At 53.2% G+C, this 27,101-nt stretch overlaps 1 protein-coding gene across 1 annotated transcript in view; it reads left to right on the forward strand.

Moving 5' to 3' along the window:
- UROC1 (urocanate hydratase 1) overlaps nucleotides 1–23,301 on the forward strand; it is a 40,606-nt gene extending 17,305 nt beyond the window's left edge. Inside the window, exons 9-20 of the mRNA XM_003982564.4 lie at nucleotides 1,637–1,725; nucleotides 2,894–2,956; nucleotides 3,250–3,429; nucleotides 3,712–3,809; nucleotides 4,607–4,679; nucleotides 5,541–5,662; nucleotides 7,562–7,632; nucleotides 10,777–10,875; nucleotides 13,501–13,600; nucleotides 16,918–16,999; nucleotides 21,343–21,442; nucleotides 22,578–23,301. Coding sequence (XP_003982613.2) covers nucleotides 1,637–1,725; nucleotides 2,894–2,956; nucleotides 3,250–3,429; nucleotides 3,712–3,809; nucleotides 4,607–4,679; nucleotides 5,541–5,662; nucleotides 7,562–7,632; nucleotides 10,777–10,875; nucleotides 13,501–13,600; nucleotides 16,918–16,999; nucleotides 21,343–21,442; nucleotides 22,578–22,718 — 1,218 coding nt within the window. The 3' untranslated portion in view covers nucleotides 22,719–23,301. The remainder of the gene's footprint in view (nucleotides 1–1,636; nucleotides 1,726–2,893; nucleotides 2,957–3,249; nucleotides 3,430–3,711; nucleotides 3,810–4,606; nucleotides 4,680–5,540; nucleotides 5,663–7,561; nucleotides 7,633–10,776; nucleotides 10,876–13,500; nucleotides 13,601–16,917; nucleotides 17,000–21,342; nucleotides 21,443–22,577) is intronic.
- The last annotated feature ends 3,800 nt before the right edge of the window (nucleotides 23,302–27,101 follow it).

Consider the following 27,101-nt stretch of genomic DNA (forward strand, 5'->3'; position numbering starts at 1 on the left):
CTCCCCCAGCTCGAACAGGTCACAGTCAGGTGAGGGCAACAGACGTCAGTAGAGGTGTGTGCACGCAGCCTTTGGCCAGTGGTTCTTACAGCTTTCTTTGGTAGAGCCAAGGAGAGGAAGGGAGCCAGGGAGAGGAGGCGAGGAGCTTTAAGACAAGCCTTGGTTGGGTCGGGGGTACCTTTCTCATGGGAGATATATTTCCTGCTTCCAAGGGGACAGAGGAGGGCCTGAGTGTCCTTGTACACGGGGTCCCTTAAGCAACTTTTATTTAAAATAATCAATATGCCAACGTGGCACATTTGTGGGGAGGGGCTGCCCTTGGCCCCTATATAGAAAATAAGTTACAGCAACTAACGTTAGCTCATCCCCTGGAATCTGCAGAAAAATAGCCTATGTTTTTAAAAAGCTTTGACTTCCCCTCGTCTCATCCTCAACCCTCATCCTCACCTACTTCCCCCTGTATCTTCAAAACATGTTTGCCACAGGGGCGCCTGGGTGGCTCAGTCGGTTAACCATCTGACCCTTGGTTTCGGCTCAGGTCATGATCTCACACTTCATGAGTTTGAGCCCCGCATCGGGTTCTGTGCTGACCACAGGGAGCCTGCTTGGGATTTTCTCTCTCTCTTTCCCTCTCTCTGTCCTTCCTGCACGCACACTCTCTCTCTCAAAATAAATAAATAAACTTAAAAACAATACGGGGCACCTGGGTGGCTCAGTCGGTTAAGTGTCCAACTTTGGCTCAGGTCATGATCTTACAGTTCGTGGATTTGAGCCCCATATCACTGACAGCTTAGAGGCTGGAGCCTGCTTTTGGATTCTGTATTTCCCTCTCTCTCTCTGCCCCTCCCCTGCTTGTGCTCTGTCTCTCTCTCTCAAAAATAAATAAAAACATTAAAAAAATGTTTTAAATACAGCATGTATTTTTTAAAAGTGTTTGCCACAGAGAGAGCAGTACATATTTGTAATAAAATTCCCAGATGGCAAATAAGCAATCCTAAAAAGAGAGAGACACCCACCTTTGTGATTTATACTCAGTTGGTACTAAGCCTGTGTCATACACTCTTATATTTCTTAGGAGCCCACCTGGGTGCCAATAGTAAAATCAAACTACAGCCGCTTGCACAAATAAGGTTTTGTTTCTCTCACGCAGCCCGCAGTGCTGGCATTGTTTCAGCGGCTCCGCGATGTCAGGGCTAACATCGCTAGATTCTCTTGGGTTTCCCTCGTGCATTCAGAATGGCTGCCCCCACCCCAGCCATCGCATCTACATTGAAGGCAGAAAGGAGGAAGGGGGAAGGTGCCACCTGTGACTGACTCGATTTTAGCAGGAAGATGATACCTCAGAAACTCGTTCTTTTACCTCACTGGTCAGTTTTGGATCGAATGGAAGTTCTTCCCTAAAAGGGAGGCTGGAGACAGTGGAAAGAGTAGTTGTAGTTAGCTTGGAGTGGGGCCACAGTGTCGTCCTGAAAATCCAGGTTCTGTTGACAAGGAATGCAGGAGGGGGAGTAACTACGGGAAAACAGCTCGTGGCACCTGTGCTGCCATGGACGATCTACTCAGGGGATGGCCTCCTCCTGGTGGAGGCTGACATGCCCAGTGACTGACTGGGTGGCCCTGTGTCTCGTGGTCCCAGGTGGATAAAGCCGCCCTCATGAAACGCCACCAGCAAGGATGGCTGATGGAAGTGACCGACAGCTTGGACCACTGCATTGAAAGACTCAGGTATGGCGCCTGACCTGGGCCTGGGGAGGCCACAGAAGGGATCCGGAGGCTGGGCTGCTGTATGCGGGCCTGTTAAATGCCTGATACTCAGCCACAGGCTGAGCATAGGCTGTGCCTTGTATTTCTCACTGTTGTGGCCTGAGTGCCCAGCCCGGAGCCTGGCACGTATTAGGTGCTCGCCTCATCTGTTGGGGGGAATGAAACTTTGAAAGATGGAACCGTTCCTCGGTGTGACTCCACCAGGTTCGGGGTAAGCCGATCTCCCTCCCCACTTGTGGTCTGGTTGTTTGAGGGGGGTGTCGGCAACACTGCCCTCCGGTTTGATGGCTAAACTGCAGGAATGGGGGAAGGACTGCCCTGGGGGCTGCTGATCTGATGCCGTTTTTGAAGCTTGCTCTCAACCGACACACTTTGGAGACCTGAGCTCTGTGCAGGGAGGACGCACCACACAGCGGCTCTCCAGCCCCGCCACGATCAGTCACCCAGGGGGCTTCAAAGGGGGCTTGGAGGAAAATGTCCAAGTACATACCAAATTGAGAAATACTCCCATTACTAGGATCGGATACTGCTTGACACTGATCTCTTGAAAATGCTAGTTTGGCCCCATGGCAACCTCTGTGTAAAACTCTCAGATGAGCTTCCATTAAATACAGGAGACATTCCAGACTGCTGGTGGGACACAGATGGGTCTGGCCTGATCTGCCTCCTATGCCTGTGAATGCTGCTTAGCATCCCGGACGCACGCACACGCTGGCACACACGTGCATGCACTCATCCACGTGCACACTCACACACTCACCACAAAATCAGTTCCTGTCAGTTCAGCAAAGTGCCCTAAACAGCCTGTCTGGTCATACTTCCGGGGAAGACACAGACCGAGTTCTAGAACAATCCCAATCAGAGCCCTAATGGCAAGGGTCCTGATTCTGTGAATTGCCTCGAGTTGGCTCATCACTGCTGTCATCTCGGTTCTCAGTTTTCCCTGATGGGGCATTCACGTCTGTTTCCCTTACGGTTCTGGGTCCTCAGTGGACACCCTTCGGAGGTTCCTGTGCCTCAGGCCCTATGCTGGCACACAGTGCCTTCAGTGACCTTCTGCATTCTCACCAGCTTGGTACTGGTGGGGCAGGTGCAATGGACCATCTGCTCTGCTCTTGTCCCCTTCTAGGGAAGCAAGGAAAAGGAAGGAGGTGCTCAGCCTTGGTTACCATGGCAATGTAGTAGATCTTTGGTAAGTGGGGGATGGGATTTGGCAGCCTTGGGGACCCTGGGTGAACTTCCCCCTCCAGACAAGGTACTGATGGTGGCCAGGCTCCCCAGACATGAAGCTTCCAATGTGCTCTGCCTGAGTCTCTGCTTCCAGCTTCCGAGGCCCAGATCCTGGCCTGAGCTCATGGCAGGCTGCCTTCCACCAGATGTTCTTTCAAGAGAGAAGGGCAATCCCCTGCTGGCTGGGCCTTGAAGTCAGGCCCCAGACGGTGCCTTCCCCTGCCCCAGGTATTGATCACCTCATGTCTTTCCCAGGGAGCGGCTGGTCCATGAGTTGGACACGACGGGGGAGCTCTTGGTGGACCTGGGGTCAGACCAGACGTCCTGCCACAACCCGTTCAATGGCGGTTACTACCCTGTGCAGCTGGGCTTTGCAGAGGCGCAGAGCCTCATGGCCTCCGACCCGGCTGCATTCAAGAGCCTGGTCCAGGAAAGGTGATGAGTTCCCAGGGCCCAGGGGGCACACACAGCCAGCAGGAGCTTTTAGACTGGGGACTCTGGCCTCTGCCTGGTCCCCCAGGGGCCAGCTGTGCAGCCTTAGGCAAGACCTTGAATCTGTCTGAACTGTCTCCTCATCTGTCAGATGAGATGGAAGTAAGCAGAGCTGGCTGAGCTCCACGGGATGGGGCCGGGGGTGACAGCGGTGAGGCACAGAGGGCCTGCTTTCAGGGCCTTGCTGGTGGGTAGGGCTGATCACTAACTGCTGGCCTGTTGCAGCCTGAGGAGGCAAGTCTCAGCCATCAACCGACTGGCCAAAGAGAACTTCTTCTTTTGGGACTATGGCAATGCCTTCCTGTTGGAGGCCCAGAGAGCAGGTGAGAGAAAATGAAGGTCACATGAGGGGCCCCCAGCCTCCCAAGCTTGGAGGGGCCAAGATTTTGGCCCTCGGGAATACTCCCTTCTCACCAGCCAGGAGTAGCCTGGCAGGTGCCCTGGAGAGGTGGGGGCCACGGCCTGCAGGTTTCACTGTGCCCCTGCCTGGACCTTCTGGAAGCTGGTCTTGCCAGGTCCTTGGCCTCTCTGGGCTTCAGTTTATCCATGTGCCTTAAGAACACAAAGTACCAGGGCGTCTGGGTGGCCCAGTTGGTTAAGCGTCCGACTTCAGCTCACATCATGATCTCACAGCCCATGAGTTCGAGTCCCGAGTCGGGCTCTGTGCTGACAGCTCGGAGCCTAGAGCCTCCTTCGGATTCTGTGTCTCCCTCTCTCTCTGCCCCTCCCCTGCTCATGCCCTGTCTCTCTGTCTCTTGATAATAAATAAATGTAAAAAAAAAAAGAGAGAGAGAGAGAGAGAGACACGGTGGAAAGTCACCCCCCCCACCCCCAACCCTTTTTCTGGTGCCAGCTCCCCTCCTGGAGTTCGAAGATTCTGGCGTGTCATGTCGGGAATGTGGGCACAAACATGTGTATGCCCCCACCCGGCCCCACACCAATGGCAGCACTTGCTGTCTCCCTTCGTCGTCGTAAAATGAGACCCAGGGAGTCTTCCCTATCAAAACTGGCGTCTTTGTTTAACTCACCATCCGGGTAGTGGTATAAGTCCTCACCTCGGGGCAGGGCCCGCCAATCCTCAGACCCTCCAAGTGATTCTGGGCGGGTTCTGTGCCCGCAGGAGCTGACGTGGAGAAGAAAGGCGCCAACAAGACAGAATTCCGCTACCCCTCGTACGTCCAGCACATCATGGGGTGAGTGATGGGGTCACCTGCGGCATCTGGGTCCTAGACATTCAGGTTGGAAAAGTCCCCAAGTAGGGAGAAGGAGGAGGTAACCAGAGAGAGATCGGGCTGACGGTGGAGGCCACCAGGCCACATGAAGGAATTTGGGCTTAAGCAACACAGGGACAGGGATGGGAAGCTTGCCAGCCCATTTGTGCACAAGATGGGACCAGAGAGGAAGGGAGAGGAGGAAGGCCACGGTCTCCTTCTTGGATTCATTGTGGGTGAGGAGGCAGAGACCCAGGGGGCTGCACTGCCAGGCTGCAGCAGGGGGCAGCGGGGTGGGGGTGGGGGGCTGTCCAGAGAGGACGGTGGGCCCAGGGGGCTGGGTGAGTGCAGGAGCCAGGCGGGGCCCAGGCCTCTCCATCCCTCTGCCTGGAGGCCACCTAGGAAGGTCAGTTCACCCAAGGCAAACTTGGCCAAGTCCCACAGTTAAACTCTTTCTCCCAACTACTTGCTTTTAGTTCACTGATTTTCAGGTTGTCTTTGTAGAGTAGTTGCATTAGAAAGGAATTTCTGCCTGTGTCCCGGCTTCTGCAGCAAGAGACGGTGCCGGTCTAAGAGGAGGGACAGAGAACCGGGGTGGGGGGGGCACTGAGGGGAGAAGGTGGGGTTGAGCGGGGGAGGGGACCTGAGGGGCTGGCCTCTGAAACTTGCTGTGCATTTAGCGGCTTAGGGGCGTCCAGCAACAGTTCTGGATGCTGAAGCCCTGACTTCACGGGCCCACACACCACGTCCCCAACACACGCCTCTCAGTTCTGGAGCACTGTAGGTAGACCTCCCCTCCTTGGTCCATGGAGGGTGCAGCCAGGCTGCATTTTGTCCTCGCAGAGACATATTCTCCCAGGGATTCGGGCCTTTCCGCTGGGTATGCACGTCAGGGGACCCCCAGGACCTGGCGGTCACGGATGAGCTGGCCACGTCTGTGCTGGAGGAAGCAATTGCTGACGGAGGTGAGGCTGCAGGATGGGACACGTTCACAGGCAGGTGGCCCACCACAGGCTCCAGGGCAGCCCACCCCCTTGACGCAGCCCCCCCTTCCCTGCTCGTGCTCGGCCTGGCCCCCAGGACACGAGAGCACGTGGACTTGGAGTTTGTGCCTGTCGGCGGTGCTTCTGATTCTTCGTAGCTGTCCTCTGTGCCCACTCTGCTCTCCCCATGTCCGTGGGTCTGTGGTCTCTGCGACAGAGAGCTTGCACTGCCTTCCCACGTGGATGGTGGTGGTCGTCCCCGCGTCCCTGCCCCCGCCCCTGGTTTAACCACAGTCGCTTCCTGTGTAGTGCATGTGATGTTGCTTCTCACGTGGAGAAGAGAAGGCAGGGGTTTTGTGAAGCTTCCTCAGCTGTCAGGACTCCTACCCGCACTTCTCTGCAGCTTTTCTGCAGGTCCGGGCCACCTTCTCTCTGGTTTGCTGCGTAGGTCCTTCAACCTTTGGCTGCTTGTTTTTGATCCCCAGGGCCATTCGCCCCTGCTGCCCACATCCAGGCTGGGCAGGCTGGGACAGGTCCAGGATACACGGGTGCAGGGCTGGAGAACAAGGGGAGGGCGGGAGGAAGTGGGCAGGCGGAGGCCTCCTGGGAAGGAAGGGATCCTCTCTTAGAAACCTGTCCTCCGGGAAGAAGCCCTGAGCTGCGGCATCTGCAGGTGGCCCCCGCGTAAATACTCTCAGAGTGGCTGATTCCCATCGAAGCTCCATGCACAGCAGTGGCAGCGTTTGCAGCAGGCAGGCAAGAACGTGAACAGGGAAGGGGTAGAGACCAAGAGAGAGACAGACAGATCCGAAGCAGGCTCCAGGCTCTGAGCTGTCAGCACAGAGCCTGACATGGGGCTCGTACTCACGAACCGTGAGATCATGACCTGGGCTGAAGTCAGTCGCCCAACCGACTGAGCCACCCAGGTGCCCCAAGCGTCTGATTCTTGGTTTCTGCTCATGTCATGATCCCAGGGTCATGGGATCCGGCCCCGCGTTAGGCTCCGGGCTGAGCATGAAGCCTGCTTAAGGTTCTCTCTCTCTCTCCTGGGACGCCAGAGTGGCTCAGTTGGTTAAGTGACCACCTCTTGATTTCGGCTCAGGTCACGATCTCACGGTTTGTGAGTTCAAGCCCTGTATCGGGCCCCACGCTGACAGCTCGGAGCCCACGTGGGATCCTCTCCCTCTCTTTCTGCCCCTTCCCCACTCACGCGTGCATTCTCTCTCTTTCACAATAAGTAAATAAGCAAAAAAGAGTCTCTCTCCTTCCCTCTGCCCCTCCCCTGCTTATGCGTGCGTGTGCACGCACTCTCTCTGAAAAAGTGTAAGTTTATTTAATTGAAATTTTAATGGTATCTGTGTCAACCACTGGGTCACACCATCCCTGAGGATTTAACTGTCTGCTCTCATGAGCTAGTGGAAGTAGGTTCCTGAACAACACAGCTACCACCCGACTCTGCATGCCCCCCACACTTTAGCTGACCGGCCTGCTTTCCTGGGATAGGAACTCAACTTCTTCCTACCTCTGCGCCTTTGCCTTTGCTGTTCCCTCTGCCTCAAATACTGTTCCCTCAGCCTTTTGTGTGGCGGGTTCCTTCTTAGCATTTCGATTGCCGCTTGACAGCTACCTCCACAGAAAGGCCTGGGGCCCCCCTGACCCGTCACCCTAGTGACCACGTCACCATACTTCTTTCCTCCATGGCCCACAGCCTCCTCTGTTCCCAGTGCCTTGCCCAGTGCCTGGCATACAGTGAGGACTCAATAGATGTTTGTTGAGGGAATGGATGGATGGCGATGAGTGGCTGCCGGAGGGAGGGCCTGTGCCCGAGCCCCACGGGACGGGGGCTCCTGGTGCCTGCAACACCACTCTTTCTCCCTGCAGTGAACCCGGCTGTGAAGCTGCAGTATGTGGACAACATCCGCTGGATCCAGGAGGCCGCCAGGCACCGGCTGGTGAGGGCTCCGCCTGGCAGGAGGCAGGGGTGGGCCACTGGACTGCCCTGACCAAGGCAGGGTACCGCTGGCCATGCCCGGGCTGGCAGACGTGAGCCCCGGGACGGTGCCAAACACACCCCGTGGGACTCCCTAGGTGGCAGCCTCCTTGGCCTCAGAGGAGGCAGCAGCAGCCACCTCACCCGGTGGGCTGTGGGACCTTGAAAGGGTGGCCTGGGGCCTGGGGGCAATGGCCAGGGCCGGTTGGGTCGTTGCTCACCCAGCTGATTCGCAAACCGCTCTCTCAGGTCAGGCCTCCTGGCTTCTCAGCTGTGTGACCTGGGACGAGTGGCTCAGCCTCTCTGAGCTTCCTGTCCCAGCTGGGCTGGGCAGTGGAGCCGCTGCTGACGGTCTGCACACGGGGGCTGTGGTGGTGCACGTGCTTGGCACATGCCCTCTGGTGGCAGTCTGCAGGAGGCACTTCCGGCCCGGGCTGGGCAGAGGGTGTATGCGCGTGCTCCCGGGCATGCGAACGTGACTCAAGGTGATGCCCGGTGGGGACATCACTTTATACTGATGGGTCAGAGAGGTGTCTCTGAGGAGCTGAGTTGTGAGTTCAGCTCTAAATGCTGGAGGACTAGGGGGCGGGGGAGCAGCCATATGACAGTGGGGGGAGGCAGAGGACCAGCCAATGCACAGGCCCTGAGGCAGCAGTGGCCTTGGTGTACGGAAGACGAGCAAGAAACGAGCCTTTGACTCACATGGCTTTGTCCACAGACCCCGATAGCCAGACGCAGCTGCCACATCCGCACTGGCGTGTCCTTGGCCTGGGGGTCCCCGGGCCAGAAGGGGGACTCCCTTGAGCACCGCCCCCATGTCCTGGGCTTCTGTGGCCCAACACCCCCTACCCAAAGCGCCACCTCCTCCTTGCCCAGTGGCTTGCACACGTGTTTTAGCCACAGAGACCCCCGTGCCAACAGCGGTCTCTGTGACCACACAGGGTCTGAGACACCCACCGGACGGTTGTTGAACTCGAGGGTCGGGGCCTCGGGGAGGATGGGCGGGAGTGGAATTGTGCAGGGCCAGTCCAGAGGCGGGCCTGGAGAAGAGGAGGACCCCAGCCTTGAGGGAGGGGCACCGACAGAGTGGGAAGGGGCTGGCGGGAGGTTGGGAGGTCAGGGGCATGGAGAGTGGCCCTCTGGAGGCCACTACAAGGGCCGTGAATAACCGGGACTGTCTCTTCTGTGTTTGAGTTGGAGTTTTCGGAGGTTGTGTTCTCCCTACTTAGTTCACGTTGCTCTTTGTCTCATGAAAGATGACGATTGCAGAAGGCCATCCTTTTTAAACATTTTAATTGAGTTTCGCGTAAGGTTCACTCTTGACGGACCTGGCAGTCCTATGTCGGTTTGTCTCCAATTTCCTTTTTCTGGATCCAAGCCATCCGAAAATCTCTCCAGTGCTGGTTTATACTATAGTCTTTCCCACAAGGCTTTGAGGCAGCCGGCGTGAGGGCAGTATGGCCTTGGTTAGCAAGTCACGAGGAAGGAAGGGCCGCTCACCTGACCACGTTTGCTGGTGGGGCCGTCCAGACAGAGCTCTGGCTTCAGGCTCGCGGTAAGGGGTGGCATAGCTCCATCACTGGCTCCAGAACGTTCCAGCCCGTTCCAGGACGCGTGGCCAGGCTGCAAGGGAAACACCTGGAGAATCCGGGGCTTCTCAGCCTCAGAACTACTGATGTTTGGGGCCAAATCATTTTTTTCAATTGTGGCGAACTACACCTTGACATAAAATGCCCCCTACACTTTAGCTGACTGGCCTGTTTTACTGGGATAGGCCCAGCTTCTTTCTACCTCTGGGCCTTTGCACTTGCTGTTCCCTCTGCCTAGAATACTGTTCCCTCAGACTTTTGTGTGGCTAGTTCCATGTGGTTACTGTATTAACCATTTTGAAGGTACAACTCAGTGGCTTCAAGTACACTTCCATTGAGTGTAACCATCACCACCATCTCTCTCCAGACCTTTTCCATCTCCCCAAACTGAAACTCTGTCCCCATCAAATAAAACGGCTCCCCCAACACCCTCCCCCAGCCCCTGACCCCCACCATCCTACTTTCTGTCTCTGTGTGTTTGGCCACTCTATGGGCCTCGTATAAGTGGGATCCTACAGTATTTGTCCTTTCGTGACTGGCCTCTTTCGCTGAACGTGATGTCCTCAGGGCTCATCCATGTTGTAGCCTGTGTCAGAGTTTCCTTCCTTTTCAAGGCTGGATGATATTCCATCGTCTGCATAGAATGTATATACCTTGCTTGTCCCTTCTTCCGTCAGTGCGCACCTGGATTGCTTCCACATTGTAGCTATTGTGAGTGCTATGAACCTGGGGGTGCAAATATCTGTGTGTGTGCCTGGGGACTTGGATAACTCTTTGTCATGGGGGGCCGTCTCAGGATGCTTAGCAGGACCCCTGCCTGTGCCTACAGCACTCAACCGTGTCTCCAGTCATTCCCTAATGTCATCCTGGTTGAGGACCACTGTGCCAGTGACTCCTTTTCACTTGCTGAAGTTTCCGTTTCGTGAGAGTAATCTGTCTTACCCTCCAGAGGTGCGGCATCCTGATGGATGAGTCCGCAGGCTCTCAGCCATGTCACCGACTGCCCGGGGTGGTCATGGGAGGGTTCTTGGCCCCTGTGCCCCAGTTTTCTCATCTGAAACGTGGAGCCTAGGGTGAGAACAATAGCAACTTCCTCATAAACTCACCAATGAGTGACTGTGTGCAAAGTGCTTGTAGTTGTGCCGGGCACAGGCCACAATTGCATTGTGTGGTGGTATTATTGTCATTGGAAGGACTCAAGCAAGGGTATGTTCATAAGAGGTGGCATCCCTGAGATGGGCAGGTCAGGGTCTCAGAGCCCACTCCTGGGGTTGACCCTCGAGGCAGTGGATCACGGAGGGACAGCTGGGGTCCCAGACTGCACGTGGACAGGCAGGGGTTTGGCGTGACTGCCCGGTGGGCTGGACATGAGGGTCTACCTTGTACCACACACCTCAGGGTCCTCCGTGACCTCCCTAGAGGGGACCATCTGGCTGCTGGTGGGACCTGTCACCCACATCTATCCCTTGCGTATCCCTAGGTCCTTGAGGTGCCTCTTCCCTCCCTTTTCTCTGCAGGTGGTGGGCTCCCAGGCGAGGATCCTGTACTCAGACCAGAAAGGCCGTGTGGCCATCGCTGTGGCCTTCAACCAAGCCATCGCCCGTGGGAAGATCAAGGTGACACGTTCTGTGCTGCAGGCAGGAAGCTTCCCTTGGGCTCCTGCCCTTGGGTGCTGGCACTGCCCTGAGGCCCTCGGCTCTGTGTTTATGTCAGGTGGGAGGCAGATAACTGGGGACCTGCAGTGATGAGGCCTGTCCTGCAACCCAGCCTCTGACATGTTCCCTGCTGTGTGACCTTGGCGGGTCAGATGCCCTCTCTGAGCCACAGGTGCCATCTTCTGTGAGGGGAGAATTATGTCAATCTCAAGGCCTGGGTGAGGATTAGGCGAGTCAGTTTCCATGCAAGCACTTCCTACATCTTCCTTGAATTCTCCTTTTATAAACCATGACAAATTTCCCTGGTGTTCCCTCATTTTCCTCCCTGTCAGCCAGCCTACCCTGGGGGACATGGAGCTCTGGGCACACTCCTCTGGGGGGCTCATTTTCTAAGTGCGTGCCACAGGGTTCTTGCTGGCATCCCTGTGTTTGGGAGTGCCAGTGCTAATGATCAGATGTGAAAGGGAAATCAAGTTGGACGAATGTGAAGGCTGTCCCGGTGGGTGGCTCCGGTGGCAGCAAAGACAGCTCCCAGACCACCTTGGGAGCACTGCCACAGCACCACTGCTCAGCGTGCTTACGGAGATGAGGACGGCTGTGGCAGCTGTCCCAGGAGGGCTCCACAGGAACGCTCACATCCAGGCTGCAGTCGGCTGGTTGGCCTAGAGAGCCAGGTCTTAATCGTTCATTCATTCCACGTGCTCGATTGAGGGCCTCCTCTACCCCAGGCTTATTCTAAAGCACTGGGGACCACGTGGCAGAGAACAAAGTAGACAGGGTCCCGGCCTCCTCCACTCACTGGGGAAGGGAAACTGACAATGCAGGATAAAAGCATAAATTCAGAGGGAACTTCAGATGGTGATGAACATGAGAAGAAAATGAATGGGGGTGATGGGGTGGGGGTGATGGGTTATGAGTGATGAGGTGGGGGGGAGTGGTGACTCTAGATGGGGTGGGGTGATGGGGTGGGAGAGTGGTGACTCTAGATGGGGTGGGGGTGATGGGGTGTGTGTGTGTGTGATGCCTCTAGATGGGGTAGGGGTTACGGAGTAGGGAGAGTGGTGACTCTACATGAGGTAGGGGTGAGGGGGTCGGGGGCAGTGGTCTGTCTGGTGGGTGGTCAGAACAGGCCTTCTGAGTTGCTGATGTAGAACTGAAACCTGAATATCTGGGAGGTGCTAGAATACCGGGGGGTTGGCAGTTCAGGGCACATACAAAGAGGCGACAGCAAGCCTGGCTGGTTCAAGGGAAGAAGAGGGCCTCTTAATTCAGAGAAATGGGAGCTCCCCTTTTAGCAAGGTACATCTGAAACATCTATGCTTTTCCTCTTCTTTTTTTTAACTTATTTTAAATTTAAATTTTAGTTAACATACAGTGCAATATTGATTGCAGTAGTAGAATTCAGTAGTTCATCACTTACATACAACACGCAGTGCTCAACACAAATGCCCTCCTTAGTACCCATCACCCATCTAGCCCATCCCCCACCCACCTCCCTCCATCAACCCTCAGTTTGTTGTCTGTCATTAAGAGTCTCTTACGGTTTGTTTCCCTCTCTTCTTTCCCCCCACTTTCCCATATATTCATCTTTGTTTCTTAAATTCCACATATGAGTGAAATCATATGATATTTGTCTCTCACGGACTTTAAAAAAAATTTTTTTTTAATGTTTATTTTTGAGAGAGACAGAGATAGACAGTATGTGAGCAGGGGAGGGACAGAGAGAGGGAGACACAGAATCTGAAGCATGCTCCAGGCTCTGAGCTGTCAGCACAGAGCCTGACACGGGGCTGGAATTCACGAGCTGTGAGATCATGACCTGAGCCAAAGTTGGTTGCCCAATCAACTGAGCCACCCAGGAGCCCCTGACTGACTTATTTCTCTTAGCATAATACATTCCAGCTCCATCCTCCTCATTGCAAATGGCAAGATTTCATTCTTTTTGATGGCTAAGCAATATTCCTTTATATGTATGTACCACATCATTCGTCAGTTGATGGACTTTAGGCTCTCTGTAGTTTGGCTATTGTTGATAATGCTGCTATGAACATCAGGGTCTATGGACCTCTTTGAATCTGTATTTTTGTATCTTTTGGGTGAATGCCTACTAGTGCAATTGCTGGGTTGTAGGGTAGTTCTATTTTTGATTTTTTGAGGAACCTCCGTTCTGTCACCAGAGTGGCTGCACCAGTTTGCGTTCCCACCAACAGTGCAAGAGGGCTCCCCTTTCTTCACATCCTTGCCAACATCTGTTGTTTCCTGAGTTGTTAATTTTAGCCATTCTGACATGTGTGAGGTGGTATCTCATCATGGATTTTATTTGTATTTCCCTGATGATGAGTGATGTTGAGCATCTTTTCATGTGTCTGTTAGCCATCTGGATGTCTCAAAGAAGTGACCAGGAAATCTGAACGTTAGGTAGGAGACAGACAATGCCTCCTATGCTTCCTCTTCTTGAAGAAGGTCTATTTCCAGGGGGAGGGATCTGAAGGGTGTCTGGTGTGGCCTGACCTTTGACTTCTGCCCTCTGCCAGGCAGCTGTGGTAAACACTGTCAGCTGATACCTCATATCTTTCCCTGCTGCAGGCACCGGTGGTCCTGAGCCGGGACCACCATGACGTGAGTGGCACAGACAGTCCCTTTAGGGAGACCTCCAATATTTACGATGGTTCTGCCTTCTGTGCAGGTGAGGAAGACAAAAAAATTTTTTTTAATTTTTTAATGTTGGATTTGACTTTGTTTAGAAATCAATTGATTCATTCAGCGAGTTATGTTGCAAAAAATGTTCTGGCATCTGAGAGAATTGGCATAGGGTCACCAGCCCAGCACAGCGAGGTTTCTGGGACCTGGGATTTTTCATTTTTAAATTGGGCAAGTGCCAGGCAAAACGGGACAGTTGGATGCCCTAGACTTGGGTGTGCCCCTGACCCTGTCACTTGCTGGGCAAACTTCAGTAAGACTTAAAGTCTGTGAACCTCAATATTCTCATCTGTAAAATGGAAATAACAATTGTTCCTACTTCAGAGGGTTGTTGTGAAGAAGGAAATGAATTAATACTTGTGCAGCATTAAGTAGGTGTCCCACAGCCAGTGTTCACTGGTTATCTGCTGCAGCTGCTATTACCATTCTGCTTCTGTACCCACTACAATTATAATCATCACAGAGGCTGGTGGGTTCTAGGCCTGGTATAGCTTGCTCATTCCCAGCACTGGAGTGCTCCCTCCATTATGGATGGGATCCCAAGGAAAGGAGGTGGACATTCAGGAACCCAATCTGTATCACTTTTTTCAAGGAATTGATACGTTTCATGTAAGTTATCAAATTTGTACATATAGAATTGTATTCCTTTACTTATCTTTTCAATGTCTGTGGGGTCAGTTGTGATGTCTCCTCTGTCATTCCTGATGTTGGTGATCTGTGTTTTCTTTCTTTCTTCTTGATCAGTCTGTTAAGATATTTATCAACTTTATTGATCTTCTCAATAAAAAGCTTTAAGTTTCATTCATTTTTTTCTATTACTTTTCTTTCTTTCTTTCTTTCTTTCTTTCTTTCTTTCTTTCTTTCTTCTTTCTTTTTTTCTTTCATGTTTATTTTTGAGAGACAGAGAGACAGAGCACAAGCAGGGAAGGGGCAGAGAGAGAGGGAGACACAGAATCTGAAGCAGGCTCCAGGCTCTGACAGAATCTGAAGCAGGCTCCAGGCTCTGAGCTATCAGCACAGAGCCTGACATGGAGCTCAAACTCACAGACCGCAGGATCATGACCTGAGCCGAAGTTGGATGCTCAACTGATTGAGCTACCCAGGCACCCATTTCTATTGTTTTTCTGCTTGCAAATTCATTAATTAATTCCCAATTCATTAATTTCTGTGCTAATGTTTATTTATTATTTATTTAGAGAGAGAGTGCAAGCGGGGGAAGAGGGAGAGAGAGAAACCCAAGCAGACTCCACACTCAGTGTGGAGCCCGATGCAGGGCTCTATCTCATGACCTGATCTCCCAACAGTGTGATCGTGACCTGAGCCAAAATCAGGAGTTCAATGCTCAACTGACTGAACCACCCAGGCACTCCTGATTTCTGCTCCAATCTTTAGTGTGTCCTTCTTTCTGCTTGCTTTGGATTTAACTCACTCTTCGTTCCCTAGCTTCATAAGGCAGATGAGGAAGTTACTGATTTGAAACCTTTTTTCTTTTCAAATTCTAGTATTTAATGCTATAAATGGCCCTCTAAACGGTGCTTTCACTGCATCCTACAAATTTTTAAATATTTTCACTTTCATTCAGTTCATAATATTTGTTAATTTCCTATAAGACTTCCTCTTGGATCCATGGGTTACCTAGAAGTATGCTTTTAAGTTCCCAAGTTTTAGGAGATTTTTCAGATACCTTTCTGTTACTGATGTCTTTTTTTTTTGTTTGTTTATTTTATTTATTTTTGAGAGAGAACGTGCACATACAGAATAGGGGTAGAGAGAGAGAGAGAGGGAGAGAGAGAATCCCAAGCAGGCTCCGTACTCTCAGCATGGAGCCCAACGCAGGGCTCAATCTTACGAACCACTATGAGATCACGACCCAAGCTGAAGTCAAGAGTCAGACGCTTAACCCACTGAGCCACCCAGGTGCCTCTGTTACTAGTTTAATTCCATTATGGTCTGAGAACTTAGTTTGTATTCATTCTGTTCTTTTAAATGTGTTAAGTGCTGTTTTGTGGCCCAGAACATGGTCTATTTTGGTGCACTTGAGAAGAACATGTGTTCTGCTGTTATTTGGTGGGTTCTACAGATGCCAGCTAGGTTCAGTTGGTTGCTAATGCCGTTCTGGTCATCTGGATCCTTACTGATATTCTTCCTAATTATTCTGTAAATCACTGAGAGGGGAGCAGTGAGTTTGTGGATTTATCTACTTCTCCTTTCAGGTCTTACCCATTTTTGCTTCAAGCATTGTAAACCTACGTTGTTAGGTGCACACTCATTTCAGCTTATGATGTCTTCCTGGAGAACAGACCTCTTTATCATCATGTAATGTTCCTCTGTGTCTCTAATAATAGTCCTTGCTCTGAAATTCTCTGATATTGATATCGTTGATGTTAGTATCTTATGGCCACGGTAACAAAGTACCACAAACTTTAATGGCTTAAAACAACACAGATGCGTTCTCTCACGGTGCTGAAGGTCGGAAGTCTGAAATCAGATTCAGTGGGCTAGAGCCAAGACGTGGCAGGGCCATGACATCCCAGGAGGCCCTGGGGGAGAATGTTTCCCGGGCCGTTACCAGCTTCTAGAGCTGCATTTCTCACATCTCACAGCCTGGCACAAGGAGAAGAGCATTCTCGGGATCCTCCCTTATCTTCTCTGTGAGCGCCCAGTCAGGATTTTTGGAGGAAGGGCCTGCTAGGGCACACACACACCCCCTTATATCTGTGTCCAGGGGCCTCAAGGTTTGGGGCAAGCTCATGCTTGCCATTTAGCAGTTTGTTAGACACACATGTAAGGTGACCAGTCTGGGTGCTGTTTCTCTGTGCAAGGGCCTGTCTCAGATTGTAATGAGCTAGCTGCCCTGGGACCTCAGTTCTCTGATGCGGTCAAAGACAGTCATTAATTTGTAGTTTCTCCCCTACCCTTATTTTTCTGTTGTTGTTTTAAGGACGGAAGTGACTCTCTTTGGCTCTCTGTGTGCCTGAGCTAAAATCAGTACCACCACGCCTTTAATCCTTGTGTTCTTTCTGCTTCTGGGGCACTTTATGTGGCATTCAGTGCTAGAACGCATAACTATCCAGAAGGCTAACAGTGGTTAGGTACTTGGGCACTTGTTAATACTCCAGCTTTGCTCAGCTCTGCAAACATAAATTATTGCTGTTTCTACAGTCTGTCTCTAGTTCCCTTTCCCTGTCTGTCCTTCAGGCCCTACTCAGCCCGTTGTCCCCCTGGCCGGAGCCTGGCCCAGCCTGGCCTTCTCCCGGCCCGGCTCATTCAGGGAATGATGGGTGGTGGCCTCTGTTTCCACAGACATGGCTGTGCAGAACTTCGTGGGAGATGCCTTTCGAGGTGCCACCTGGGTCGCTCTTCATAACGGCGGGGGTGTCGGCTGGTAAGGTTCTTGGAGAACCGGGTGCTGTGGGTGCCGGCTGGTGTAGAGGTCTTGGGAATTCCCTCCAGGGTTCTGGGCCCTGCCTCCCCTGAGCTCTCTCTGCTAACGGTTTGGCTGTGAGGTGTTCTTCACGTGAGCTGGATATCAGAGGGCGTGCCCCAGCCACTCTACCTTTTGGGGTCTCACCTATCACACGGGACACAAAGGCCGTAGGAACCACACCTGCCCCTTTCATGTCAGTTTTCCCTTCGCTTTCACAGAGTTTTTCTCAGGAATGTTCAGCGCTGTCTGGTCCCGGGCCTCCTCCACTGACATTCTCAGGACAGCTGGGCTGGGAGGCTGAAGACCTGGGTTCTGAGCTCTCCTGGGTCCCCAGCTCATGGCTCTGCCCTGCCAGGCCTGTTTGCAGTCTGACTGGGGTCCATGGGAGGGTCCTATAATGGCTGACAGTTGTAGCTCCGTCATGAGTAGGTATGCTCTAATTCTGCACCCCCAACTCCAACATGTGGGGTTTTTCCCACACTACCAGGCAATTCTCCAACACCCACAATTTGACTCAGTTCTGACATTATCTACTCAGAGATAGCAGCAGACCCCACAGGTTAGGGCTCAGTCCCACAAGACTGCCAAGTGCAGGTCTAGGTTGTTGCCTGTGCTTCTGACCGACTGGCCACCAAGCCGAGGTTCCCACAGTAGCCTCCCTGGATTCCACTAATTTGCTAGAGCAGCTCACAGAACTCAGGAAACCGGTATACTCACTAGATTATCTATGTATTACAAAGGATATCAAAGGGTGCAAATCAAGAGCCATAGGGAGAGGTCCCGAATAAAGGAGTGTCTGTCCTTGCGGAATTTGGGGCCTGATATGGTGGCACGTGGAAGTCTGGTTCCCCAACCTAGAACCTCTCCAAACCCATCCTTTCAGGTATTAATGGAGGCTTCATTATTTAAGCATGATTGACAAGATCATTGGTCCCTGATGAGCATTCAAATTCCAGCCCCTCTCCCTTCACTGGCGGTCTGGGGAGGTGGGACTGAAAGTTCTGATTCCCCTAAAGATATGGTTGGCTCCCCCTGGAAACTAGCACTTCCCCCCCCCCCCCATCCTTAGAGGTGGTCCAAAAGTCACCTCATTAACATAGCAAAAGACACATTTACTGCTCTCTTACAAAATTCCAAATGTTTTTAGGAACTTTGTGCCAGAAATGGAGCAAAGACCAAATAAATGTATATTTCTTATTATGAATCACAATATCACAAGGAATAGTCATTCACAAAGAATAATGAATAATTAAAATTTATTACACATGGATGATGTGGCAAACATTTGCTAAACTCTTTGAATCTAGTCTCTTACCTAATCTTAGAAGGAAAAGACATTTTACAGATGAGGAACCTGAGGCACCAGAAGGTTAATGAGCTGGACCTGTCCCAGCTCACCTTGCCTCACCTGGCTGGGTCTGGGATATCAGGCCAAGTTGGATTCCTTGCTCCCCCGGGCAGCAGGGGGCGCTGCTGCTTCGGAGAGGACGGCTCCCGGGAGGGCAATCTCTGAACTGATCTCTGAGCCTGTGCTGGCCGGATTAAGTTTGGCCTTGCCCTCCCGAGCCAAGTCCTTCAGCACTGGAGCTTCCCAGAGCATTCCGGTGGGCTGGCTTCGAGGCCAGAATTCCGAGCCGGAGCCGTCAGGTGGCTCTAATTAATGGAAAATGTGACCGGAGTACGTGTTCTTTCCGATACACAAGCTAGAGAAAACCAGGACGAAGAGTGCCTGGTTGTGGGGTGCCTGGCGTCTTGGCACTGGGTTTGCTGACTCGGTGCTGGAGGTGAAGAGAATGAAGTTGAGTAATGTGCCCAAGGCCACAGAGCTGGGGGTGGAGCCAGGATCGAACCCAGATCTTTCACCTCCCAGAATCCACCTGCTGTTTGCCAACTGAACCACAGAGGGCAAGAAGGGGCGGAGCAGAGCTGGCTGGAGAAAGCATCCATGACTTGAGGGCCTCCGAACAGGACCCCCTTCGTGGGGAGCTCCCAAGAGAGGAAAGGCTCCCTGCCAATTCCCAAGTTGCTCCCACCCTCTGGCTGTGCCCCCAGGCTGTGCAGACAGGGCTGCAGGCTAGCCAGAGGCCGGCATCAACCCCCCCCCCCCCCCGCCACCCCGCCCATCCTGGCCGTCCTCGAGGGCTTTTTTGGGAAGGTGCCTCAGATTCACTTTGGACTCTCATCATACTCACACACGCACATAATTTAATCTGTCAGATACTCCTTCAAGGCTTACTGCAAACATCAGCAGGGAAAAAAATTTGAACCTCAACCTTTCCTGCTCCAGGAGGAAATCACTTCCAATTGTCAGCTAATTTTTTTCTTTTTCTACACAAATCCATTTTTAAGTGATAAGACCCCCCCCAACCCCCCCCCCCCCATTTCTTTATTTGCTTTCAGTTTTTATGTTGCCTATTTGCTCCCTGCTTTGGATCTCTTACGTTTCCAAGACAAGCCTCATCCGCATCAGCTGTGTGTCGTCTTTCTCTCCCTCTGTCTCCTCAGAGCCCCTCTTTCTGGTTGCTTGTTTGGAGTCTATCCTTGTGCTGTCTGTGCAGTGGTCCTTGCTGTCTGCTTGTGTTTAGAGATGGCGCCCGTGGCCGGGTGTGCTCATGGACCTTTGGACCATGGGCTGCAGAGCAGAAGAGGTCAGTGCTCAGTCTCTGGTTTTAGACTGGTTGGTCTGCTCAGTAAACACAGCTCTTGTCACCTGTCCTTGTAGGGAGGTACGGCCAGTTCTGGGAGCTGAGCTGAAGGGACAGGGCTTCGCGGTTGGGTGTTGAGACTTCTCAATCCGTGTTTTCATGTCACCCTCAGATGTACCTTGTGATCTCACAGCAAGATTCAGCCCTGAGGGTCCACGTCTTTGAGGAATAAACACATACCTTTGACCCACCATCTTTAGCCTAATACCAACACTTTTCCTCACTAAACAATGTCTTAGAGCACATCTCATACTTAAACGTGCACCGGACAGATGTACTTCTGATCGTCCAAAGACTTCTCTGGTCAAAGGACACACTGAGGTCCTCGCTTGGTGACTCTGGCTGGCACTGGTTTTCCCCTGTTACCCAACATCAGCAGGTGAATGACAATGACCTTGAATCTGCGCAGGAGCTGGTGGGAGATGTGCAGGGAGCCCGCCAGCAGGCACGGGCTGTCCAGCTGCGGGGACACAGGCTGAGGGCAGGGCAGGGGCGGCTGCCCGCTGGTGGGGGTGCTTGGCTCCCACTCCTGGGGAGGGGAGCACGGCTGGCTCCTGGGGTAGAGGGCATCTCGCCTTCTTGGTGGGAACTGGCAGCGATTGTCCGGAGAGCCCAAACTGGGCAGAGAAGCAGGTAAGGCCTGAAGGATCTGAGACTAGAGAAGCTAGATGCACCTTTTGGGTGCAGGAAGGAGAAGAGCGAATTGGCTGGAAGTGGAGACTGAAAGGCTGGATGCCATGGTCCCAGGGGTTCGTGTTTGGCAGTAAAGTCCTGGCAAGTGCTGACGAGATGGAGGGCGTTTCCTGTGTGTGTAACTGATGGGGGAATGCGGGGTGTAGTGATGTTCGCTGAGCGGGAGTGGCAGTCAGGTCCGGCACAGGCCACAGCCCTTGATAATGACACCGAGGGTGAGGATGAAGATCCAGGGTGCCAGGAAGGAGAGGGTGCTCACAGCCGATGGCACAAAACCTCAGGGCAAGCATGCGGAAAGTCGGATAGCATTAACGTACTTCAATGAGAGGCACGCGTCACTGGGAAGACACGAAGGAGCACATGAACGTATCAGATCTGTGACAGGAGGGGGTCCAAACAGTGCTCAGAGAAATCTGTTCTTTGGAAAACAAGATATACGGGAAATAAAGGAACTCAGCCTTCAGATCAAGTTATCAGGACCCCAAAATACACCATAAGCAAGCAGAAAGAAGAGGCAACGAAAATAAAGAGCATAAAGGGAAATCGGGAAGAATGACAGTTGAATTGAGCAACACAAGAGACCCCCAAGGAAGCGTGTCTTTATAAGATACACTCAGAACCGCAGAGGAAGAGGTCACCTCCAGGAGGTGACATGGGAGAGGATCCTGAAGGGGGGTGTGGTGGATGGGTAAAGCCTGGAGGTGCAGGTGGGCAGCGCAGAGCCCAGCGACTCCAGCATCCCCTAGGCTGTGGAGAGGGCGTAGGCTCCAGGCTGTAGGTGCTCGTCACACTACCTCCGTGAGCCGAGGCTTCCAAAGTGTCCCCAAATGTGCGTGTTCTTCTGTTGGCTCCAAGCAGGGGCAGGCCTGGAGAGTGACCTGGAAACCCCTTTGCCTCTTGCAGGGGTGAAGTGATCAATGGAGGATTTGGCCTCGTGCTGGATGGGACCCAGGAGGCTGAGCAGAAGGCCAGGATGATGCTCAGCTGGGACGTGTCCAATGGGGTAAGTCACACCCCAGGCCTTTCCGCTGGCCTTGTCTCCAATGGGGGGCTCTGCCTCCCCAGACTGCAGACCTGAGAGAGAGTTCTGCTCCCTTCCTCCCCAGAAAACAGTCACGCCACACCTGCACATTAGCATCTCTCCTCTCCAGCGACCGGGGTCCCTCTGTGCATCCTCCTGGGCTGTTTCTGAGTCCCCTTTGTGTCTCCCTGCCTCTGGCCTTACTCCTCCAGTCCAGCTTCAGCGTCTGTGTGCACAGGGGGCCCCGGCCCTTCCCTCCCAGTGAGAGCACCCCCAACTTCTGGGGCTGAGGGCCTCCTTTCAAAGCGTTTTCTTCCCACATCTCTGAAGGCAGAGATCACCTGCTATCACCTGTGTGCGAAGATGCAGTCTTCTCTGTGTGTGCATGTGTGTGTGACCCTGCGGGGACTCCCTCCCTCTCTGTGACCACGTCACAGGTGGCGAGAAGGGGTGATGGGCCCAAATGGGAGGTCAGGCAATGATGGGGAGGGGTGCTGAGTGAGTGGGTGGATGTCGGGTGAGAGAGTGAGCGTAAGAGTGGGGGAGTGGAGAGATCCCTGGAGGGGCTGACTCCCAGGGAGCCCCCAGAGGAGGGGGTGGACTTCTCCTGAGGGCCGTGAGGCAGTGAGGGGAGGGATGGAGGAGGTGAGGGGGGCATGAAGATGGGGGGTGGCAAATATGACAGCAGGGAGGCAGGGGGAGCCCTGAGGACTGAGGGGGGAGAGAAGGAAGAAGACTGGAGAGAGATTTTAAGGCAGAGCTGAGATGTATGCAGATTCTCTGAGGATGGGGTGGAGGGAGGAGGGTGTGGAGGGTGATTCCCTGATACCTGGCCTGCTGCCCCTGCATGGAGGCAAGCTCTTTTTTGGACATGGAGTAGGCTGGGTCAAAGGATGGCCAGTTTCAGATCGGAGAGGCAGCTAAGTGAGTCATCCAGCCAAGAGAGAAGGTGGCTGAGCCAGAGGTACGGATAGGGCAGGTGCATCACACATAGCACAGAGGGTCCCTCAAATGGGAGACGGTCAGGATTTGCAGCCCGGCCTCGGTGTGTCCGGAATGCCTTGCCGGGGACCTGGTGCTGGCACCAGCAGCCGCCCCCTCTGTCCCCACCCTGCAGGTGGCTCGGCGCTGCTGGTCTGGGAACCGAAAGGCCTACGAGATCATCTGCCAGACGATGCAGGACAACAAGGGCTTGGTGGTGACGCTCCCACAGGAGGTGGCAGATGAGCGCATGCTCCAGCAGGCCCTGCGGCTGTGAGGGGAGCCCAGGAGCTGGCTGCGGTCCCCTCGCCCGCTTAGTCCCTGTCCTCACCCTCACAGCCACACTGCACCTTTCAGCACACCCCTTTGTCTCCTGGGGTAGGAGTTTCACACACAAGCCCTCATCTGGGGATGTGCCACTACCACCCCCATTTTACGGATGAGCCAGCCAAGCCAGGAGAGATGGGGCCATTTGTCCCTGACTGCTGGGAACCCTGGGCGGGGGGCAACCACCCTTGTCCAGGGCCAAATCCCCTAGCCTACCACAGAGGAGCCTGGACTCCAGGAGCTTTTGGAGGGCGTGCATGCCATGGATACTGGGCACCAACAAGTCCCTTCAAAGCCCCTGCCGGTCCTTCTCCTGCAAAGGGGGCAGCGTTTCCTTTGTCCTGTTTTACGAATCATGCTGCTTCCTGTCCACCCATCCACACAGCTGTCCTTCCATCTGCTGGCCCGTCCAGGTGTCTGTGATGTATGTTCTGCACCTCAGTGCCCCCAGCTGTGGGACCCAAGGAGCACGGCCAGGCCCGGGGCTTGGAGGGTCTGGGAAGGAAAGCAGGGAAATAAAGGATTAACTAGAAGCCGTGTAAGGTGTCATGGGCAAGGAGGACACGGGTTAGTGGGATAGGGGCAGGCAAGACTTGGCCCTAAAAGGTAAGTGGTACTTTGTGGGGGGAAAAAAGGAAAGAGGAGGGTGTTTCTGATGTCTCACACAGCGTGGGGCACAGGAAAATGCAGCACAGTCACTCCTGAGGGGAATTGGTGGCTCCAGAGAGACACGTTTGGGGCCATGTGTCCTACAGGAGCCCTGTTGGTCCTGAAGCTGTGTTCTTACACACCCCCCACCCCCGCTCAGATCTCTGATCTCAGTAATGGCTGGGTCCATAACCCAGGCTCAGAGGCAGAGTGCCCAGGCAAAGGGGATTATGTGGCCATGCTTTTCCAGGCCTTCCTTTTGAAGTAGGCTCTGCTCTTTTTAAGGTTTCCCCTACTTTTAGGACCCCCTCCCCTTGCCTCCTTGACTCCAGGTGTCTGACGTCCGCATCCTCTGGGGTGCCGCAGGCTGTGGGTGTGAGTGGCTTTCCCCATGACCCCTTAGCCCCTTGAGCTGAGACCAAGAGGAGGACACAAGGTAGTACTGGGTTGGGGGTGGGAGAGAGGGAGGAGAAAGACCCCCAAAGAGAGCACTGCCCTCTGATGCCACTGAGAGCATGCTGGGGGGAGGATACTTTCTTATTTGGTTCACACAATGGGACCCAGGCCAAACCCTTTGCTTACTCAGAACAAGCCCCTCTGGGGAGAGGACTCTGGCTCCTCCCTCCAATGCAGGGCAGACCATGGCATCAACCTGTTGTGGGACCGGGCCTGGGAGATGGGGTTGGGGTGGGGGGGTACTGCTTCCCTGCCCTACAACCAGTGAGATGTCCCCTTCCCTTTTTGTTTAATCGAAGGAGAGTTGACACACAATCTGTGTGTGTGTGTGTGTGTGTGTGTGTGTGTTATTTTTGGGAGAGAGAGCACGAGCAGGAGAGGGTCAGAGAGAGAGGGAGACACAGAATCCGAAGCAGGCTCCAGGCTCTTAGCGGTCAGCACAGAGCCCGACATGGGGCTCAAACTCACAAACCGTGAGATTGTGACCTGAGCCGAAGTGGGGTGCTTAGCCAACTGAGCCAGCCAGGCGTCCCTTAGTTGACACACAATCTTATATTAGTTTCAGGTGTAGCACACAGTGATTTGACAAGACTTCCCCTTTCCTTTGTAATTAACTAGGCTTTAGAAATGAAATGCCAAGAGTCTGATAAAACTTTGATGTATGTAATTTATGCTTATTTAATGGAGAAGGCCAAACTTGCTTTCTGGAGCCCCAACCTCTGGGTGCATTTCTTTTATAAAATAAACATTTCTCCTAAATTAAGAGGTGGATGGGGAGGGGGTGGCAGGCAGTCCTTAGATTTCTCCTAACCCTGCCTGCCAGGACCTCAGGGGCCTTGGGCTCTCAGAGCCCAGTTTTCTAAGCTAACACAGAGTAGTAACACCTGCATCACGGTCAAGGGGTGACCATGGTTCTGCTCTATTCTCCCCCGGGTTATAAAAAAGAGGCAAGAGGAGGGGTGAATTTCCTACCTGTCTTCTTCCACGCTTCCCACCCCATTGACTGATATTGGGACCTTCCCCCTTCCCTGGGAACATCCAGGGTCATGCAGGAAGTCAGGCAGAGGGCAGCCCCACCACGTTGGCTGGCTGTCCAGGCCAGGAGACCTCTACCTGGCCATGACCTCACTGTGCAAAGCAAGGCAGCTTTGGCTATGCACTTCATTCTCATTAGTTCCTAACCTTAGCTCAGCCCCTGGAGCTCATGACAAACACCCACCCTAAACAGACAATTGAGAAGGACATTGGGGGACAGGTGTCCAAGGAGCCAAAGAAAACCTGACACCCCCCCCCCATGCTTGCAACAAGGAGGCCAGTCTAGCTGGGGTCTGAGTCTTCAGCCACTCGGCACTGTTTGTCTCCTCCCTAGGGGCCATGTTCTCCTTTCCCCTTACTAACAAAACCCCAATTTGGTCTGGGCAACAGTATATACATGAAAAAAATAGTTGAATTTCAAGACTGCTTTGCAATCAGGAGGGACTATTGGCCCTGAGATGATGTGGAAGTCTACAGGGTAGGACTCCTGAGAAAGTCGGAATAAAAGTGGTCGGATGAGGCTAGATTGCTTTTGGCCCTCTCCCCTCCTCCCCCGTGAGAACCTCCACTGTGATGCCTGGAGGCACAGCAACCCTGCATGGAGGATGTTCAGGGAAAGGCAGAGGTTCCCCGGGCTCCTGGTGGCAGTAGAGCTGCTGTCCCAGCCCCCCTGGCCCTCATCCAGATTCCACAGTCCTCACCTGTTAAAGCCATCCCAGGAGGGCTTCTGCTCTATGCAGCAAGCTCACTTCTAAATCCTCATAGGGTCTGTCAACAAGTCTCCGTGGAGAGCGCTCTGGTGCATGTATCGGCGTGCCCCTTCCCTGTTCCTAGGGAGAAACAGAGGCCGTGTTCCATGTTAAGACCAAGACCTTTTCCCATCCCGCGTCTTCCCTTATTTTATTTTTAAAGTAGACTACATCCTCAGTGCAGGACCTGAACTCACAACCCCGAGATCAGGAGTTGTGCGCTTTACTGGTTGAGCCAGCCAGGGACCCCCAGCACCTTCCCTTATTAAGGAGAGGCAGGCAGGGCTCGATGGCCAGCTTCGGGCCACGGCTCAGGGGGCTTCTAGCCACGAGCCTCTTGGCTCCATTCCAAGCCAGACCAGGAAGCAGGCTACTTCCCGGGGGGGGGGGGGGGGGGGGGCGGTATGTCAGCCCTCCACCATCAGGAAGAAGGCATGACTAACATTCAGAGTGGGGCCACCATGGGGCTCCGCACGGAGCTGGGGTAGCCGACCACAGCCTTGGTAACCATGGAGTGTGCAGAGGCCACTTTGAACAATGGAAGGTAGAAAAAGCCCATCAGGCGACCCGCCTCTAAATATCCTTCATCCCTAACTGGCCAAAGGGCTACATACAACCAAGGCACGGTTACCACAAAAGGGGAGAATTCGATACGTCACCATACCTCTCAATCTTCCCCTTAATTAAAAAAAAAATGTTGGGGCGCCTGGGTGGCGCAGTCGGTTGAGCGTCCGACTTCAGCCAGGTCACGATCTCGCGGTCTGGGAGTTCGAGCCCCGAGTCGGGCTCTGGGCTGATGGCTCAGAGCCTGGAGCCTGTTTCCGATTCTGTGTCTCCCTCTCTCTCTGCCCCTCCCCCGTTCATGCTCTGTCTCTCTCTGTCCCAAAAATAAATAAACGTTGAAAAAAAATTAAAAAAAAATGTTTATTTATTTATTTTGAGGGCGACAGAGGGTGCACACAAGCGGGGGAGGGGCAGAGAGAGAGGAGAGAAAGAATCCCGAGCAGGCTGGGAATGCAAGCTGGTGCAGCCACTCTGGAAAACAGTATGGAGGTTCCTCAAAAAACTAAAAATAGAACTATGCTATGACCCAGCAATGGCACTACTAGGCATTTATCCAAGGGATACAGGTGTGCTGTTTCGAAGGGACACATGCACCCCCATGTTTATAGCAGCACGATCAACAACAGCCAAAGTATGGAAAGAGCCCAAACGTCCATCGACGGCTGAATGGATAAAGAAGATGTGGTATATATACACAATGGAGTATCAGTCGGCTATCAAAAAGAATGAAATCCTGCCATGTGCAACTATGTGGATGGAACTGGAGGGTATTATGCTAAGTGAAATTAAAGAAAGACAAATATCATATGATTTCACTCATATGAGAACTTTAAGAGACAAAACAGATGAACATAAGGGAAGGGAAACAAAAATAATATAAA

This window comes from Felis catus, chromosome A2, assembly GCF_018350175.1.
Source record: "Felis catus isolate Fca126 chromosome A2, F.catus_Fca126_mat1.0, whole genome shotgun sequence".
NCBI classification, from domain to species: domain Eukaryota; kingdom Metazoa; phylum Chordata; class Mammalia; order Carnivora; family Felidae; genus Felis; species Felis catus.